Below are 19,566 nucleotides of genomic sequence, written 5' to 3'. Positions count from 1 at the left end.
AATTGCATAAAAAACGCCTCCAGACTGCCTTTACCCGAATATTTCAGCGCCTGGTCTGCTCTCCATCCGCCGTGTGCACCTCCACATGGTGCCACGCTCTGCATGTCATTCCTACCGGACGCCGCCGGGTGGAGTACCAGCGCCGCCGTCGCGTGGCCGTCACTCTCCCGTCCTCCGAGATTGCCAACCCCGACCTGCATTCTTTCCAGGTCTGGAAGTCCACTTGACAGACCTTCATCCTCCCTCTCCTGTTTAATCTCGTGGCGTGGCTCTTCTTTTGCCGTCATTGCTAAGCTAACGTGACGTAGCTAGCCAAACAGCGGAGCTCCACAGGGTACACAGTGCGCGTCAATCCGAGTTCACTGATCCCACTTCAGACACCAAATGTAGCGTTCTGTCGTACCCGTATTGTTAGGAAGAATGAGGAGTGGTTCATGTTTCTTTTGGGTTATTTAATTCCACTTCAATGAGTACATACAGGTCAATACCTCACTCGGTAGGAACACACACAGCTTCCTAGTTTCACGTATATTCCACCAACACAACGTAACTTCCGGTGCCACCTCCTATCTCTCCCGGGGGGAAACACACCCCCCGGGTACAGTGACACACAAGACCCCAGATCATTACAATATGCATAATTTTGCATCATTTGGACACAAGGTACATAGAGAGTCAGGTCTGAGACCCATTGAATTCAATCGTCTAGGGGTTAAATAAGTCCTGTGAATAAAATTTAGATGAATCTGTTGGTGATCTGGGTTGTGTGAGGATAACCGAACATTTTCCCAGACTGCATCCCAATCAAAATCTACATCCAACTCCGGAACATCCTTTCTCCAAATCGTATCCAGGGGGAGCTCTTTATACGAGGTCATGAGTAAATGGCGATAAAAGTCAGAGACAAAGCCTCTCGATGTCTCCTTGTCATAAAAGAACTTGTGAAAGCGGTGATGCACTAGTGGAGCATCCCATGGCACGCCATGAGCCTTCAGAGCTGCTCTTATTTGTAAATAAAAGAAAAAGGAGGTTCCGGGGAGATCATATCCGTTGGATATATCCTGGAAAGATCGGAGGCCAGAGTTATCAAAGATATCCCCCAATGTGTGGATGCCTTTCTTTTCCCATCTAGGATACCTAATAGGTTGTTGTCCAATAAGGAGAAGATTGTTATTAAATAGAGGGGAATGCGTGTGCCATTGATGTACCCACTTTCTGAGTGTCACGCCAAGTTTGGATCACATGTGTGATTAAAGGGCCAAATCTTAATTTACATTGTTTAATTGATATGTTGGTATACACAATATCCTGAAGTCTATATGGGGACACCAACTTCTCCTCCAATGGTCGCCAAGATACAGCTGCTTGAGCATCAAACCAAGTGATCAAAGGTCTCAGAGAGAAAGCCTGAAAATAATATTTAAAGTGTGGAAATGCTAAGCCCCCATCGAGTTTACTCCTTTGGGCAGTTGATCTCTTCAAGCGCGGGCGTTTATTGTTCCAAACGAATTTATACGAGGCAGAGTGCAATTTCTGCCAGTAACCAACAGGAGGAGGTAACGGGAGCATGGAGCTGATAAAGTTAATTCTGGGTAAAATATTCATTTTAATTATTGACGCACGGGCCTGTAATGAATTTTTTAATTTGGACCATCTGTTAAAGTAATTCGTAATCCTGTCACCCAAGCTGGAGTAATTATACCTTACCATCTGGCCAATAGTGGGGAATATTTCAATCCCGAGACATTTAAAGTGCTCCACCATAAGCATGTTTGCCGGTAAGATGGTAGCCTTCGCAGGCTCATTAAGTGGAAGAAAAGCAGATTTTGGCCAGTTGATCTTAAAGCCGGACAGGCTGCCGAATTCATCTATCACGCCGAGCAGATGAGGTAGAGAGACGGAGGGATTTTGCATAAACAGGAGTACATCATCTGCGTATAAGCTAATATGATGATGTGTGCCCTGAATTGAAATAGGAGACATAATTTGGGATTGTCTTATGTGTTGAGCTAGGGGTTCGAGGGATAAAGCGAAGAGTCCGGGACTAAGAGGACAACCCTGTCTGGAAGACCGCGAGACAGAGAAGAGTGGCGAACAGAACTTTCCCGTTAAGATCATGGCCGAAGGCTCAGTGTATAGAACTTTGATCATATGAATGAAACCCTCACCCAACCCCATCCTTCTGAGAACTGCCCATAAGTAAGACCACTCCAATCTGTCAAATGCCTTCATCGCGTCCAAGGATATGACCGCTGTAGGGGCTGCAATATCCTTGCTGGCATTAATCACGTGCAGTAACCGTCTGATGTTGTCAGTAACCAGGCGGCCTCTTATGAAGCCGGTCTGATCAGGGTGAACTAGAGATGTCATGTGCTTTTGAAGTCTGGTGGCTAGAACCTTGGCATATAGCTTAAGATCGGCTCCGAGGAGACTTAGGGGCCTGTAGCTGCCACATTCGGTGGGGTCCTTATCCTTCTTGAGTAAAACAGATATAAGCGCCATATTGACATCTCTAGAAAAATTGCCCTCTTTGATTGAGTGTAAGATCATTGAGAGTAATAAGGGGCCGAGTACATCCCAGAATGCAAGATAGAGTTCCGGTGGAATGCCGTCCCATCCGGGAGCCTTGCCCCGTTGCATATCCGCAATCGCCTCTCTAAGTTCAACCAGTGTGATAGGTGCAGCTAACAACCTAGCACTATCTTCTGAGATCTGTGGTAGATTGATTTGATCAAGAAAATCCTCCAGCTTGGTATGATCAAAGACCACCTCTGACTTGTACAGATTGGAATAAAAACAGCGAAATGTATCATTAATCTTTTTTGGGTTGGTGGTTACCTCCCCCTGTTGGTTCTTAATGGAAGGGATATCTGCAAATTGCTCACTGGCACGTATCTTCATAGCTAATAGGTGACTAGGCCTGGAGGCGTGAAAGTAGTAGTGCTGTCTTGTTCTGTGCATCTGAAATTCAGATTGTTGTCTTAAAATGGAGTTAATCTCTTTTTTCACTACCTTAATTTGAAGCTCCAGTCGATTAGAGTAGTTGTGCTGCAAGAAAGAGATCAACATGGCTTGAAGCTTTTCCAGTTCCTCTAGCTTGGAGAGACGTCCCTTGCGGAGATTAGATGCAAAGAGAGTAGTGTTACTTCTGATAAATCCCTTAACCGAATTCCATAGGATTCTGGGGTCCTGTACAGAGCCAACATTAAACTGTAGGAATTCAGTGAGCTTCTCTTTAAATTGCAAGTTAAACTCTCCGTTTTTCAGAAGTGTTGAGTTAAAACGCCATCTAGGGGCACGGGATGTTATTTTACTGAGTGAACCTTTGAGGAGGATACCTTTGTGGTCTGAGAGTGCTATGGGCACTAAGTCAACATCAAAGCTATCAAAGAGATGTGGAGAAGAAAAAACATAATCAATTCTGGAAGAGGTCTTATGTCTCGACGAGAAGAAGGAGTAATCCCTCGCAGATGGGTTGAGCGAACGCCACATATCAATTACCCCTGTGTCCTTAGACCAGGCCTGTAGGGCTGTGGTAGCTTGCTTCTGATCAGAGTTTTCCACGTGATTGGATCTATCGATCAATGGATCCCAAACTGCATTAAAATCAGCTCCTACTATTAAAGAGTAATCAGGTAGTTTCAACATAGCTGAAGTTAGTACAGCATAAAAGTTAGCGTCATACAAATTAGGGGCATATGCAGAAATCAGCGCAATTTTCCGGTTAGAGCATTCTATTTTAGCAATAGTGATTCGACCATTTGCATCAGACCACACATCTAACAGTTTAATATTCAAATTTTTCTTCGCCACTATGGCTACCCCTCGGGTCTTGGTGCCAAAAGAAGAAGAACTTATGTTATGATAAAATGTATTTGCCAATTTTGCATTATCCGCCAATAAAAGATGAGTTTCACTTAGTAAAGCTTCCTTTTTAGCCACGTTAGTACACTTGTGCGTTTATGTGGTATATTGAGACCCCCTGTATTCCAGATCAGGATATTCAAATTAGCCATAGTCTAAAAGGGATGCAGTCTGGTTGAATGTAATTTGTTTGGAGTAGAAAACTATAATAGATACATATTCACTTGTTAAGGTTCCATTGAGTACCGAGCGTGAGCGTGAAAACAAAAATAAAACAGAGCGAGTCGACTGAAAAGAAAAACAAAAAACACAATCCCCCATTCCCTCCCCCCTCCCCCCCACTACTATAACTTCTCCTATCCGGAGATTAAGCTGCATCCCACCCGGTCGTCTGCAAACTAAAACGCAAACAGCCAGGTAAAAAGCAGACTTCCTTCTCAGTGGCTACATGCCACGCTCCCTCCCGAGTTTCGTGGTCTCTGTCCAGCAGAGAGATTTTTACAACTTTTTGAACTAAACCTATAAACTGAAGCTATGGCATCAGACATGGCCACAAGTAAATGTCTCACATTTAGCAGATGGACTTTATATGAACTAATAACTGCAATAAAGTGCATATACGTATTGCACGTGTGCCTGCGTTAATGCTGCACTTACACACCTGAAATGGGCTTTGAGTGAAAATAATAATAAGTGTGTGCGTGCACCTGCTGCCCATGCATAAAGAAAAAATAAAAATAAAAAAAAGGCTTTAGATGAAATAGTAAATGCAGTATTCATACCAACGCAGTGAATGGGCTTTAAGCGAAATCATATTAAATGCATGCGTATATGTGCTGCACCTATCTGCGCAGTAAGTAGGCTTTTTAGGAGAAATAATAATAAATGCATACAAGTTTCAAGTTTCAAGTTTCTTTAATAGTTGTCATACAGAAGTACAGAATACTTTCATACAAAATGCTTCTTACTGTTACACTTCACCCCTAATTGCTAATTGTATCAAATAACATAGTATAGCATGTAATTTAGAAGTAGAAAATGAGGTCACAGTGTTCAGTATAGACATATGTACAATGTTCGATGCAGAATAGACGTAACTGAGTTACCATATAATATACAATACTATGCAGTGTACTAATGTACAGTACTATATAGTGCAAAGCAGAAATGGGATGAGGTACAATTTAGGTACAATTTACAGTAAGGTGTACGAGTTGTAGTGCAATCCTTCATCAATAAATATAAAGTGTGGGGAGTGGGTGCTACAGTGTGTTTGTTTAAAGTGAGTGTGTGCTATAAAGTGTGTGGAGTGGGTGCTACAGTGTGTTTGTTTAAAGTGAGTGTGTGCGTGTGGATGTGTTTGCTATGTGCGTTTGATGGTTGTTGTTGTGTAGTGTTCATTGTTCGTTTAGCAGCCTGATGGCCTGGGGATAGAAGCTTCTTCTGAGTCTTTCTGTGCTCGCCTTGAGACTCCGGTATCGCTTGCCTGACCGCAGCAGTTCAAAGAGGCAGTTGTTCGGGTGACTGGAGTCTTTAATGATTCTCTTAGCCTTGCCCCTGCAACGCTTGTTGTAAATGTTCTGGAGGGTGGGGAGCCCCCCTCCAATTGTGCGTTCGGCTGAACGTGTCACTCTTTGTAGTCTGCTTCGGTCTTGTGCAGTGCTATTCCCAAACCAGGAGGTGATGTTGCCAGTCAGGATGCTCTCTATTGTACATGAGTAGAAGTTCTTAAGGATCTTCTGACTGACTTGGAACTTCCTTAGGCGCCTGAGGAAGTAGAGGCGTTGTCGTGCCTTCTTCACAACACTGTCAATGTGTGTGGTCCATGTCAAGTCCTCGGATATGTAGGCTCCGAGGTACTTAAAGCTGTTGACTCTCTCAACCGGTGCCCCGTCGATGCTGAGGGGGCTGTAGTCCTTGACCCCCGACCTCCTGAAGTCCACAATCATCTCCTTTGTTTTGCTGACGTTCAGGGAGAGGCTGTTTTCCTGGCACCATCCCGCCAGGACCTTGACCTCTTCCAGGTAGGCCCTCTCGTCGTTGGCAGAGATCAGGCCCACCACCACTGTGTCGTCAGCAAATTTGATGATTGTATTGCTACTCCGCTGAGCCACACAGTCGTGTGTGTACAGGGAGTAGAGGAGGGGGCTCAGAACACAGCCCTGGGGGGCCCCTATGTTGAGGGTGATGGATGAGGAGGTGCAGTTGCCTGCTCTCACCACCTGGGGTCTGCCCGTCAGGAAGTCCAAGACCCACTGGCAGAGGTCATACTGTGTGTTCACACATACACACACACATGCCTGTCCAGGAATGCATGTGTACTCACACACATTCATATAGCCATGTGCATGCAAACAAGCCTACCAGTACCACACTAATTGTAAAAAATTCATGTTCTTGGAGAGGTATACCACAATGACCACATGTAGCCTAAAAAGTATAATGTCCACAGTAATCAAATAGGCTTTAGATTAGCCCCGCAAAAAACAACAACTTCATATTTCATATATTTAATATAATTTCATCTCCCGACAACCGGGCTGCCCCCCACATTTTTTTATACCTGTGCAAATAAAAATGTTTAATACCTTTTAAGTAGGGATGTCCGATATTATCGGCCTACCGATATTATCGGCCGATATCGGCATTAAAATGTGATATCGGAAAATATCTGTATCGGTTTTCAATTTTTTATTTTATTTTTACATTTCTATAACCTTTATTTACCCAGGCAAGCAAGTAAGAACAAATTCTGATTTTATTTATTGTCAAAAGTATGCATAATGTTGTGTTAATTCCACAACAAAAGATATGTAATGTTAATTACCTGAAATTATTCCATTTTTTGGGGGGGGAAACCCTGCATATATCGGTATCGGTTGATATCGGTTGATATCGGTATCGGAAATTAAGAGTTGGACAATATCGGTATATCGGTATCGGTAAAAAAGCCAATATCGAGCATCCCTACTTTTAAGGCTTTAAATCGAGTACTCTTTAATACCCAGCAGATACCCTGCATACAGTAACTCTTTAGCCAGAGGTGTGGCTAACGAAGACTGTAGAGAAGGGCAGTGGTCCTGAGAGCCTTAAAGAGTAGGCAGAAGTCCCTCTTTGACCCTATGTAGTAATGAATGTCACTGTAATGGCCCCCATCACAAGCCGTTAAGATCTAGAGTTCATGACAGCAAGATTATATACTATGTTAACAAGCTGAACTGCCTGTAAAACACTTAAGGTCTTGGTTCCTGGTTGCAAGGTAACACAAGGTAACAGTATATATACTGTAAGGAAGAATGAGTTTGTATGTTTCCATTGATGTGGGCGACAGTGGCTCGGGAGGTAGAGCAGTCGTCTGGCAATCCGGAGGTTCCCGGTTCGATTCCCGCTCCTCCCGGGCAGCGTGTCGATGTGTCCTTGAGCAAGACACTTAACCCCTAATTGCTCCCGATGAGCAGGTTGGCACCTTGCATGGTTGCCTCCACCGTCGGTGTGTGAGTGAATGGGTAAAATGTGAGGAACAAATTGTAAAGCGCTTTGGATAAAAGCGCTATATAAAAAAGCAGCCATTTACCATGTGACGTGAGGTTATATTCCTCACAGCATTATCATTTAATATCACAAGTTGATGATGTAGCTCGGGCATCTAGCAGTTATGAGTTAACAACTAAAATTCTGCATTGTTCTCACAAATGACATTATCACAGTAAAAGATTTTTCTATTTGTTGTACTGTACTTGTGCTGTATAATGACAATAAATGATAACTAAACGAATCAAGTTTCTGAAAGGGTAGTATCCCACCTGTGTTTTCATCCTGGGGTAGTTCATCTGCTGGATGAAGCCATCCGCCATCTTCAGGGCCTCCCTCTTCTCCTCGGCATTGGCTCCACTACCTGTCAATCAGCAGTGAGGGGGTGGGTGTTACACTCTCGTCGCACCATCACAATTCAATGTTAATCTCAAGCCGTCCTCTTTTCTTGATCCTCCAATCACAACCGTTGCGTCCTTCAAGTGTCCAAGAGAAGCAACAGTTGTGATTGGAGGATCAAGAAAAGAGGGCAGAGCTTGAGATGAGATAATTCCTTGGGGATCCTCTTGGGGGAAATTCAGGCGTCATAGTAGCATGGGGGAGGGGAGCTACAGGTATGGGCAGGGTAATAGAAGAAAGACATAAATATAGGCAATCAAATTAACTCTGTATATATATAATAAATCTTTCTTTTTTCTTTTTTTTTATAAACAGTAGGCCTATACACAACTGCCTGGCATGATATACATCATACGTTGTAGTCCGTCCAGGTTTTGGTAACAAAGAGTCAGACACACTTAGTGGTCAGACATTACTAGTATAGTTCTCGAGTTTGGAGTCAGTTTGGCTGAAATCGGAATATAGACCTGTTTCTTGTTTATAAACATACCGTGTTAGAGCCAATCAGCAATACCGAGTCACGTGACTAAGTTACCCCGGACCTGCTGTGCCAAAAGAAGTACACCGGGGCTCTATGGAGAAACCATGACACTCCCCTGACAAAAAAGTAGTTTCAAACGAAAACGTCTGGATGTCATTTTGTCAAATCAGCATGGCTGTGAGTGTGACTTTTTCACCTTTTACATAATCTAGCTTTGGCATGGATAGATTGTTTGGATCGCTAGCATGGCTAACAAATGCAAATATATTGTAGACTGCCCCGTTGTCTTGACCAGGATTACGTTCCTTTCTGCCCCCGCACGCGTGCACACTGAGTCTGACGTATACGGCGAACAGGTCTATAAAATATTGCTGCTGTCGGATGAAAAATCTTCCATCTGCAAATGGTCAACTTTTCAAGAAATAGAAGCGCCGCCTTGTTTTCAGATCAACGCATGTGTTAACCTTTGAAGTTTGAAAATAACATAATAATAATCATGACACCTGTTCACAAACGCACACAGTCATGACACCTGTTCACAAACACACAGGCATGACACCTGTTCACAAACACACAGGCATGACACCTGTTCACAAACACACTGGCATGACACCTGTTCACACACACACACAGGCATGACACCTGTTCACACACACACACAGGCATGACACCTGTTCACAAACACACAGGCATGACACCTGTTCACACACACACACAGGCATGACACCTGTTCACACACACACAGGCATGACACCTGTTCACAAACACACAGGCATGACACCTGTTCACAAACACAGAGAGTCATGACACCTGTTCACAAACACACAGTCATGACACCTGTTCACAAACACACAGGCATGACATCTGTTCACAAACACACAGTCATGACACCTGTTCACAAACACAGAGTCATGACACCTGTTCACAAACACACAGTCATGACACCTGTTCACAAACACACAGGCATGACACCTGTTCACAAACACACAGGCATGACATCTGTTCACAAACACACAGTCATGACACCTGTTCACAAACACAGAGTCATGACACCTGTTCACAAACACACAGGCATGACACCTGTAACTGAGGGGTACAATTCCCTGACTGTATTGTTAGATATGATATTTAATACCACTACCTCATGTACTTTAACTTCTGGCCACCCAGTACAAGATATAAGTATGATGAACACTTTCCCACCTGATGAAACGAACCAACACAAATGTACCAAATCGAATATTTAATACAGCAAAAGGTGTATACAACATTCACTTAATTACATTTATGATTTGAAATATTGAATATGCACTTTTATGGCAAATGAGTATTCGTAGGTAAATCAACATTGAATGTCCAATCTCTGGTTGCGCAGGGAGTAAGTATACAACCTGGAATATTTAGGAAACGATAGCGATGGTACTTAAATGATTATAGCTGGATACACTAAGGGGGGGGGGGGGGTCCCGCTGGTTGTAAGACAGTAGGAGGGGGGGGTTAGAGAAGCCGCTGGCGGTATCCCATCTGGCCGACGGTGTCTTGGGAGAATCCAAAGTCTTGGACACAGTGCCCACAGAACCTCGGGCCGCAGACGAATACAGCTGGACCCTCTGTGGAACGGTATCTGCCGGTCCACAACGGAGAGACGTGGTGCGACCTCACGTGTAGAGCGCCGCCTCACCTGGAGTCCTCTCCGGGGGGTAATTCCAACACTCGGCAGTGTTGGCCTTTATCCATGGAATAATCAAAGCACACAAAGCATAATCCAAGAGCCGTGGAAGGCTCGCCGTCGTCGGGGTAGAGTAATCCAATATACAGGTCCAGTCGCTCTTGACCCGGAGCTCCTCGGATGCAATCACAACTAGGGGTCTGACCAGCCTGGATAAGCGTCCAGATAACGTCAGGAACGATGGGGGTACTGATAACTGTAGAACTCGAACCGAACGATGCACCATACATAAATAGACTATTATTAGCTTAATAGAATACGTCCAACTCGACGGTATGGTGCCAAACTATGACCATTCAACTATTAATCTACACGATATCTCAATGCCTATTCTGGGCCAAGTAGGCCTTACTACACCGCACGTGCGTCGTGGGGAGGCTTTTGCGTCTGTCACTCTGTTGGAGGGTAAAGAACTGGACTAAAAGAAAGTTCTACTTTACGAGCGCCATATATATATGCGCTATGAACAAATAGTACCATTCGTATTTCGCCCGGCATATTACTGCGCAGAACCGGGGGTTGCCTCGACATGTTAGGCGGCACGATTGAACTTGGACCTAGGGGTATGGCAACCTGGCGCCAGGTTCTCGTCCAATGGTAGAATGAAACTATTATGGGCTGTTTAGTAGAAACGGGGATATTCAATGCATATTGTACAAGGAATATACAGGGGATATCAAACGATATACAAATACAATTAAATATATATATATAAATAAATATACATATTCGGTTTAATCTGATACTTCACAACAGCCGCCCCCTAATTAGTCCCACCTAATTAGCTAAGCAGAGACAGATTAACCGCACTGTCTTCCACTCAAGGTCCGCTGTAAGGGTCAGTCAACTCACAAAGTCATAGGGTCATGGTCATCATCGATAGTATCTGGGAGTCGGGGCAGTTCTATGAGCCTCGCCACGGGCCGTGTGTAGGTGCGCCCTTGGACGAGTACTTCAGCTGCTCGGACCTTGCCATCGGCACCGGTGATCACTTTGCTTACGCGGCCAGCCGGCCACACAGCTCCGGGGAGTGACTGGTCAACTATCATGACGACTGTTCCCTCTGTCAAGTTGTCTCTCTCTTTTACCCACTTCCGGCGGGTCTGTAGAGACGGCAGGTAGTGAAGTAGGAAGCTGCTCCAAAACTTGTCAGCTAGTACTTGGCTGTACCTCCACATTCTTCGGCCGTTCGCTTCTTCGGGCCTGTACACTGTCTGGGGTAGCGCGGGGTCCAGCCGCCCCATCAGGAGTGTGTTGGGGGTGACTGGGCCGACATCTGCTACATCACTGGAGACGTAACCGAGGGGCTTTGAGTTCAATACTCCCCCGATCTCCGTGAGGACCGTCATCAGGACCTCCCCCGCCACAGTCTGGGCTCCGAGCACGGCATACAGGGCTGTCTTTATAGAACGTACCTCTCGTTCCCAGGTTCCACCGAAGTGGGGTGCGTTCGGGGGATTAAACTGGAAGTCAATCCGGGCTGGAGCGAGGTGGGTCTTAAGTTCTGGGCCCATAGCTTGGAAGCTCTCTCTCAGCTCTCTTTCTCCGCCTTCGAAGTTGGTCCCGTGATCAGACAACAATGTAGACGGTTGTCCTTTCCGTGATATGAATCTCCGGAAGGCCATAAGGAATGAGTCTGTGCTCATGGTCGGAAGGAGCTCGATATGTATCGCTCTGGTGGTCATGCATTTGAATACAATACCCCACCGCTTCTCGGTGCCTCTTCCTCTCTTTATATACAACGGGCCAAAACAGTCCATGCCTGTGGAGTGGAATGGCTTGTCGCCGATTCGGAGGCGACAGGGGGGTAGGTCAGCCATCCGTGGTATGCTGGGCTGCGCGCGCCACTTACGGCAGTCTAGACAGGTTCGCTGGAAGCGCCGTACTGCTTCTCTCCCTTGCAATATCCAATAACGACGTCTGATCTCCGCGAAGACTCTCTCTGCTCCTGCGTGGTGTACATCCTCGTCGTATTTCTTTATGATCAGCTCTGTGGCCTTGTGTCGGCTGTTCAAGACGATCGGGTGCTTAATGTCATCTGGTAGATCGGGGGCTCTCCGCAGGCGACCACCCACTCTGATGAGATTATGTGCGTCACTCTCTGGTGCCAGGTGAATCAGTCTGCTGTCTGATGGGACGGGGTTTCCTCCCTGTAGACAGTCTAGCTCATCGGGGAACGAGTCTCTCTGGGCTCGTTGTAGTAGAAGAAGTTCTGCTTCTTCGTAGTCAGCTGCTGACATGTCAGTGGTGGACTGAATCTCTGGGTGGTGCCGCAGGAATGTTCTTTGTTGCGCACTCTCTAGGGTAGTGCAATCATCTATGTTGGGGTCTGTGGAGGCGACAGTGCTCAGTCCACAGAACATAGGCTTCTTGTTCTCAGCCTCCTCGTTACTTGCTTCCCTCGGGGTGGGCGTAGGCCAATCTCCTTCCGGGAGCTGGAGGAATGCTGGTCCGTCACTGTAGATGTTGCGACGGGTTAGGTCATCCAGGGACATTCCCCGGGTGATGACGTCAGCTGGGTTGTGTTTGGTATCCACATACCTCCAGCTTGCTTCTTCTGTTAATTCTTGAATCTCGGTGACTCTGACTCCCACGAAGACTTTGTATCTGCATGAATCAGACTTAATCCATGTGAGTACTGTCGTGGAATCTGACCACAAGATTGTTCTATGCACCGGAATGGTGAGTTCACGTTGGATTAACGTGGCTAGATGCGCTCCTGCGAGGGCTGCGCAGAGCTCTAGACGTGGGATAGATTGTTGCTTACGTGGGGCTATTCTTGAGCGGGCCAGTATGAAAGCAGTGTGTATCTCTCCTCCCATCTCTTGGGCACGCAAATAGGCAACCGATCCGTAGGCTACTTCGGAGGCGTCGCTGAAGACGTGTAGCTCAATCTCGCATGTCTCTGGCCTCACTGTGGATGGGAAGTAGCTGCGGCGTATATTGACACCTGGGAGTGAGCGGAGTTCCGTCTCCCACTCTCTCCATGTTGAGGCAAGGTGTGCGGGTATTGGGTCGTCCCAGCCCTGGTCCTTGTCCCATAGTGCTCGTACAATCATCTTTGCCCTGGTGGTGTAAGGTAGAATACATCCCAACGGGTCATATTGTCTGGCGAGTGTTCTGTACACACTCCGTCTGGTGGTCGGTATCGCCGCCGACCTTCCTTGCTCTGGAGCCAAGGGTTTGTGTCTATAGTGGAGCGAGTCTGTTTTGAAGCGCCAGACTAATCCTAGTGTCATTTCTTGGGCTTCTCCTGGGATTGTCGCCATCCAGGTCTCGCTGCTGGCAGCCTTGTCTGCGGAGGAGAGGCTGCGCAATACATGCGGGTCACTGCTGGCCCACTGCCTGAGATCAAAGCCTCCTTTGATTAGGGAGGCGCGTAACTTGATTAGGAGAGCCTCGGCTTCTTCTTGAGTCGAGACGCTTTGTAGACAGTTGTCCACGTAGAAACTGTTCTTCACACTGTGTTGGACCTCTTCATCTGCTGCTGGGTCCTCTGTGACGTGTTTCTGTAGTGCAAAGGTAGCACAGCACGGGCTGCATGTGGTTCCGAAGGGGAGTACTTCCCACTGGTAGATGGATGGGTTCTCATCTCCGATCTTCTCTCTCCATAGGAACCGTAGCAGAGGCTTGTCCTCCTCTACTAGTCTCACCTGCAAGAACATCCCTTTGATATCCCCGCTTATAGCCACCTTGTCCTGGCGGAAGCGCAGTACATTTACATTTACATTTAGTCATTTAGCTGACGCTTTTATCCAAAGCGACTTACAAGTTCTGTGCGACAAGACAGCAAGAAGGGTATAACTCTATCAGCTGAGTAACAATGTTCATCAAAGTGTTGCGTGTTACAGTGTAGGTTAGTTTATTAGGACAAGTGCATGACATTAAGGTTAGTCGGGGTTAGATTTTTTTTTTTTTTTTTTTTTTTTTTTTATCATTTCAGATAATGGTTGAAGAAGTGAGTCTTTAGCAGTAGCTAGGCAGTACTAGGCAGTACTAGGCAGTAGCACGCCTAGTAGGGAGGGGCCGAGTGTGGGGCCGGGCAAGAGCTCTTTATTCAGATTTTGGGATCCGATCTGGTAGCTGCAGTTAAACACAATGCGATCCTTGCCATTGTGATGGACCTTGTGATGCGGCACGTACCATGATTCGGTCGTCTGATCGGCCTCTTTTATGTCAATCTTTGTTACGTGTCCCGCTGTGATTAGCTTCTCAATCTCAGCTCGGTACACACTCTGTTGAGCGGGGTCTTTGGCTAGGCGCCGCTCTGTGTTCAGTAGATAGCGCTCCGTGGCGTCTTTCTTTGCGTGAAAGGGGGGCATTCCCTCTCGCCTCAGGAGTGGAGTTGCGTATCTCATCACTCCGCCGACTGTGACTCTCTTTGTCCCCTGCTCGAGTAGGTTGATGGCGTAAATGTCTTCTTTAGAGCGAATGTCTTTCTTTTCGTTCTTAAAGGGCATTGTCTCTAGGGTCCATAGCCTCTCGACATGCTGCAGGAGAGTGGTGTCTTCTTCTGTCGTTCTGGAGTGGAAGCAGCTAGTGGCTGCTGTTCGATTGAGAGATTTAGCGAGGGGGCCTTGTAATGTCCATCCTAGGCGGGTCTCGACTGCTGCAGGACAGCCTCGGGGGCCTGTATGGACCCGGTCAATCGGGACTATGAGTTCTGCATGGTCGGAGCCTATCAACAGGGTCGGGGTAGCGCCGTCTATGAGCGGGATAGGTAATTGGCGCAGGTGCACATATTTATCCATCAACTTGGTGACAGGGTAGGTGTACTGCGAGAGTCCTATTTCTTGGCTGGTGAAAGCATTTGTGATCTTGTACCGTCGCTCTGGCTGCCCGTTGGCTGCGATAGTGAAGGAGACATTCTCGCCCTTTATCGTCTTTAAATCTCTTCTTATTGTCCGAATCGTCATTTCGTTCTTGCTCCCCCGCAGTCCCAGCTGAGTCGCAGCGGAGGCGAGCAGAAGGGTCTTCTCTGACCCGTCATCAAGGACGGCGTAAGTGTCCATGACTTTATCCTGGTAGCTCAATGTCACACGGACTACCTTTAAGAGCACTTGAGCTCCGTTGCTGCTGGCGGGGTCAATGTACATGACACTTGCCTTGGTGCCGCTCCGTGGTGCAGGTATAGGCCGTCTTCCGTTACTATCGTGTAGTATATCTAGATGGGCTCCATCGCACCGGCTGCACCTTTTCTTTAGGCGGCATTCGGCTGCCATGTGGGACCGCGCACATCGATAACAGCGCCGGTTGGACTTTATCCATTGGCTCACTTCTTCTGCATTCATCTTTGTGAATGAGTCACATTGTGACAGCCAGTGTTCTTTCTCACAGTAGGGACACGCTATCTTCCACTTCTCCTTTCTCGAGGGGGTGCTGTGACTCTTACTGCTCGGTACTGACTCTGATTGGTGCATGACAGTCACCGATCTTCTTCCATCACTTATTCTCCTGGGTCCCTCTCTGGAGCTTGGCGTGCTCCGCCCGAAGGTGTCCAGTCGTAAGCTGCTGACCTCTCTCGCCAGGAAGTCGGCCAGATCAAGGAGGGATGGTTCGGGGCCGTCGGGATCTCGGTAGTCCCTCTGCCGCCGAAAGCGCTCCTGTCTTGCGGGTGGCAGCTTCTCCAAAATCCTCTCAACGTTAGAGTTGGCGTACAGCTCATGCATGCCCTTCTCCCATTGAGCTCCCAGCATCCCCACCAGGGACTGCACTTTGATTGACAGGTCGTCTAGTGAGCGATTGTCTGTGGCTGGGGGTAGGCGGTCAATATGCCTTATCTCCTGGATTACGTAATCCCATATACGTCCATATCTTTGATCCAGCGCTGCAAGGGCCGCTGTGTATGGGGTCGAGGAGGTAGCATAGGCTAGCGCTATATTGTGCGCTCGCGGTACTTTCAGGTGCTTCAATAATATTGCATACTTGTGGCGTTCGTCAGCGACCTCCACCATCATTGTCTCTAAGCACATCCGGAGCTCCGTGTACTGTGCTCGACTCTCATAGGCGAAGTCTGGGAATGACGGCGTGGCGTTGTATGACGCCGTGGATGGCTGATACATCGGCGAGCGTTGGGGGAGAGACCTCCTGGGCGAGTCCCCTCTTGCGCCTCGCTGTGGGCTGGTACTGGCAGGGTACCATGGCCCGCTGGTCCAGGTACTGTTCCTCGGGGCTGGTCGTGCGTCGTGCTCACCCGTAAATAGAGTCGGGGGTCTGTAGCGCAGCGCCGCGGGGGTATAGCCTGGACTGTATGGGACCTCCTGGTCCGGTGGAGTACTGTGCTGTCGTCGGGCTTGGTTCTCCTCTTCTCCCTCTTCTTCTTCTATCAAATCTTCCAGATCCTGTAATCGTTTATTTAGCTTCTCCGCAGTGTAGGCCGCTCCTTCCTTGTAGCTGGGTCTCGCTTGGACCGGTATGGGAAGGGGATCTGCGGGGGGTCTAGACTCGGTCTGTTGGTCAAGTTCAGGGTCGCTTGCTCGTTGCGGTGACGCTGCTCTTGACTGTTGTCTCGATGAGTTCCTTGAGCCCCTGGCGGAGGGAGAGGGAGTTGTCCTTTTGATCAGCTGCTCTATTAGTTGCGCTTGTAGTCTGTCGCGCTCTGCGTCTCTTTGGGCACCGGCAGCGGCGCGCTGGGCGTCGGCCCGGTCTCTTGCCATATTCTCTTCCATCTGGAAGCGTCTCATCTCCAGACTTGTGCGCTGTTCTTCGCTCCGTTGCTGTGCTTGGAGGTGTTCGCGCTCGCTGGTCGCCTGTGCTTGGAGACGTTCGCGCTCGCTAAGCGTCTGTGCTTGGAGCCGATCGCGTTCGGTAGAGGCTGTCAGGCTGACGAGGAACGCCTGTTGTAGTGTCCTCTTCGCTTCGCTGGGGGAAGGCGGTAGTGGAGGTGAGCCGCTCCTGCGTGAACCGCTCCTGAGGGTACTCTTTGGGGAGTCCTGGAGCTCTAGTTCCTCGGCGCTCTCCTCCTCTTCTTCCGTGCAGAGTTCTCTCTCTGTAGGGTTGTCTTCCTCCCGGGGCTTGTCGGGGACTACTTCTTGAGTAGTGGCGGGGGGTAAAGGCATGTCAATTCCCTCCTGGTCCCCACCGTGGGCTTGGTCAGTTACATTAGGACCTACTAGGGCCTCTGTGGTCGGGGAAACCTGGTCGTTAAGGTCAGACATAATTTTACTTTCTACTTTTACCACGTTTACCGTTTGTCGAAGGCTAGGTAGTTGACTGACAGTGTAAGCCTCTAAGTACTGAGGTGTCTGTCGTCTGCGCCGCGGGCGTTCTAGGTTAGGAGGATCGTTTCGTGGAGTGTTCATCATAGGCCATTTCGATATTAATAACACTATATTAATATTACACTAGTTACCCTCCGGCTCGAAGGACCAATTGTAACTGAGGGGTACAATTCCCTGACTGTATTGTTAGATATGATATTTAATACCACTACCTCATGTACTTTAACTTCTGGCCACCCAGTACAAGATATAAGTATGATGAACACTTTCCCACCTGATGAAACGAACCAACACAAATGTACCAAATCGAATATTTAATACAGCAAAAGGTGTATACAACATTCACTTAATTACATTTATGATTTGAAATATTGAATATGCACTTTTATGGCAAATGAGTATTCGTAGGTAAATCAACATTGAATGTCCAATCTCTGGTTGCGCAGGGAGTAAGTATACAACCTGGAATATTTAGGAAACGATAGCGATGGTACTTAAATGATTATAGCTGGATACACTAAGGGGGGGGGGGGGTCCCGCTGGTTGTAAGACAGTAGGAGGGGGGGGTTAGAGAAGCCGCTGGCGGTATCCCATCTGGCCGACGGTGTCTTGGGAGAATCCAAAGTCTTGGACACAGTGCCCACAGAACCTCGGGCCGCAGACGAATACAGCTGGACCCTCTGTGGAACGGTATCTGCCGGTCCACAACGGAGAGACGTGGTGCGACCTCACGTGTAGAGCGCCGCCTCACCTGGAGTCCTCTCCGGGGGGTAATTCCAACACTCGGCAGTGTTGGCCTTTATCCATGGAATAATCAAAGCACACAAAGCATAATCCAAGAGCCGTGGAAGGCTCGCCGTCGTCGGGGTAGAGTAATCCAATATACAGGTCCAGTCGCTCTTGACCCGGAGCTCCTCGGATGCAATCACCACTAGGGGTCTGACCAGCCTGGATAAGCGTCCAGATAACGTCAGGAACGATGGGGGTACTGATAACTGTAGAACTCGAACCGAACGATGCACCATACATAAATAGACTATTATTAGCTTAATAGAATACGTCCAACTCGACGGTATGGTGCCAAACTATGACCATTCAACTATTAATCTACACGATATCTCAATGCCTATTCTGGGCCAAGTAGGCCTTACTACACCGCACGTGCGTCGTGGGGAGGCTTTTGCGTCTGTCACTCTGTTGGAGGGTAAAGAACTGGACTAAAAGAAAGTTCTACTTTACGAGCGCCATATATATATGCGCTATGAACAAATAGTACCATTCGTATTTCGCCCAGCATATTACTGCGCGGAACCGGGGGTTGCCTCGACATGTTAGGCGGCACGATTGAACTTGGACCTAGGGGTATGGCAACCTGGCGCCAGGTTCTCGTCCAATGGTAGAATGAAACTATTATGGGCTGTTTAGTAGAAACGGGGATATTCAATGCATATTGTACAAGGAATATACAGGGGATATCAAACGATATACAAATACAATTAAATATATATATATAAATAAATATACATATTCGGTTTAATCTGATCCTTCACAACAACACCTGTTCACAAACACAGAGCGTCACGTCAACTTTGACAGAGTCTGGCTATGGGGCGACAATAATATGTTCATGAGACATGGTTTCTCCCTTCAGCCTTTAATCGGCGTGGTTTATTATTTGCATTGGCACACAGCAGCACATGAGTTCTCCTCTCCGTGAGAGGTAGGTGGGAAGAGATAGAGGGGGAAGAGACATCTCCTTAAATACCCTCTACCTGGCGGTAGCATTAGCGTCTCCGCCTATAGCGCCCTCTAGTGGAAACAGTTATGCACAGTTAGACAGTTACTAGCAATCATATATAACCTCTAACTTTAACAATAAAAAAATTACCAAATTGGAAATATCATTTTCTTTGACTGAGAGCAGCAATAAGATCCAACTTATGAGGTGGCCATACTCCATATTGTGACTGGGGGGGCGATACTCTGCACCTTGTGTATACTGTTAACTTTTACTCTTACTCATAGTATATAATCAGATTCAAACTCTTTATTGCCTATATTTATTGTAACATATAATATAACCGCGATAGGTCATACAGACCCTTATCTGCAGCCTTGTTTACACTGTTTATTTTTCTCACATTTTTACATTCAGAGTTAATTATGTAGTTTACACCGTTTACATTTTTCTCATATTCATATATTAAGATCAAGTTTTATTGCCTATATTTATGTCGTTCTACTATTACGCTGCCCATACCCGTACCTGTACCACCCCTTCCCCATGCTGCTATGACGCCAGAATTTCCCCGAGATCCATAAAGGAATATCTTATCTTATCT

The 19,566-nt window shown here is 47.2% G+C and overlaps 1 protein-coding gene across 1 annotated transcript in view; it reads right to left on the bottom strand.

Annotated features, from left to right (window-relative positions):
- The window catches only part of capgb (capping protein (actin filament), gelsolin-like b), a 98,675-nt gene that overhangs the window by 16,469 nt on the left and 62,640 nt on the right, over positions 1-19,566 (bottom strand). Inside the window, exon 8 of the mRNA XM_084312997.1 lies at positions 7,668-7,759. Within this exon, the coding sequence (XP_084169123.1) occupies positions 7,668-7,759 (92 nt within the window). The remainder of the gene's footprint in view (positions 1-7,667; positions 7,760-19,566) is intronic.

The sequence above is a fragment of the Notolepis coatsorum genome (assembly GCF_963971535.1).
Source record: "Notolepis coatsorum genome assembly, chromosome: 4".
NCBI classification, from domain to species: domain Eukaryota; kingdom Metazoa; phylum Chordata; class Actinopteri; order Aulopiformes; family Paralepididae; genus Notolepis; species Notolepis coatsorum.
This window is presented reverse-complemented; position numbering and strand designations above follow the sequence as displayed.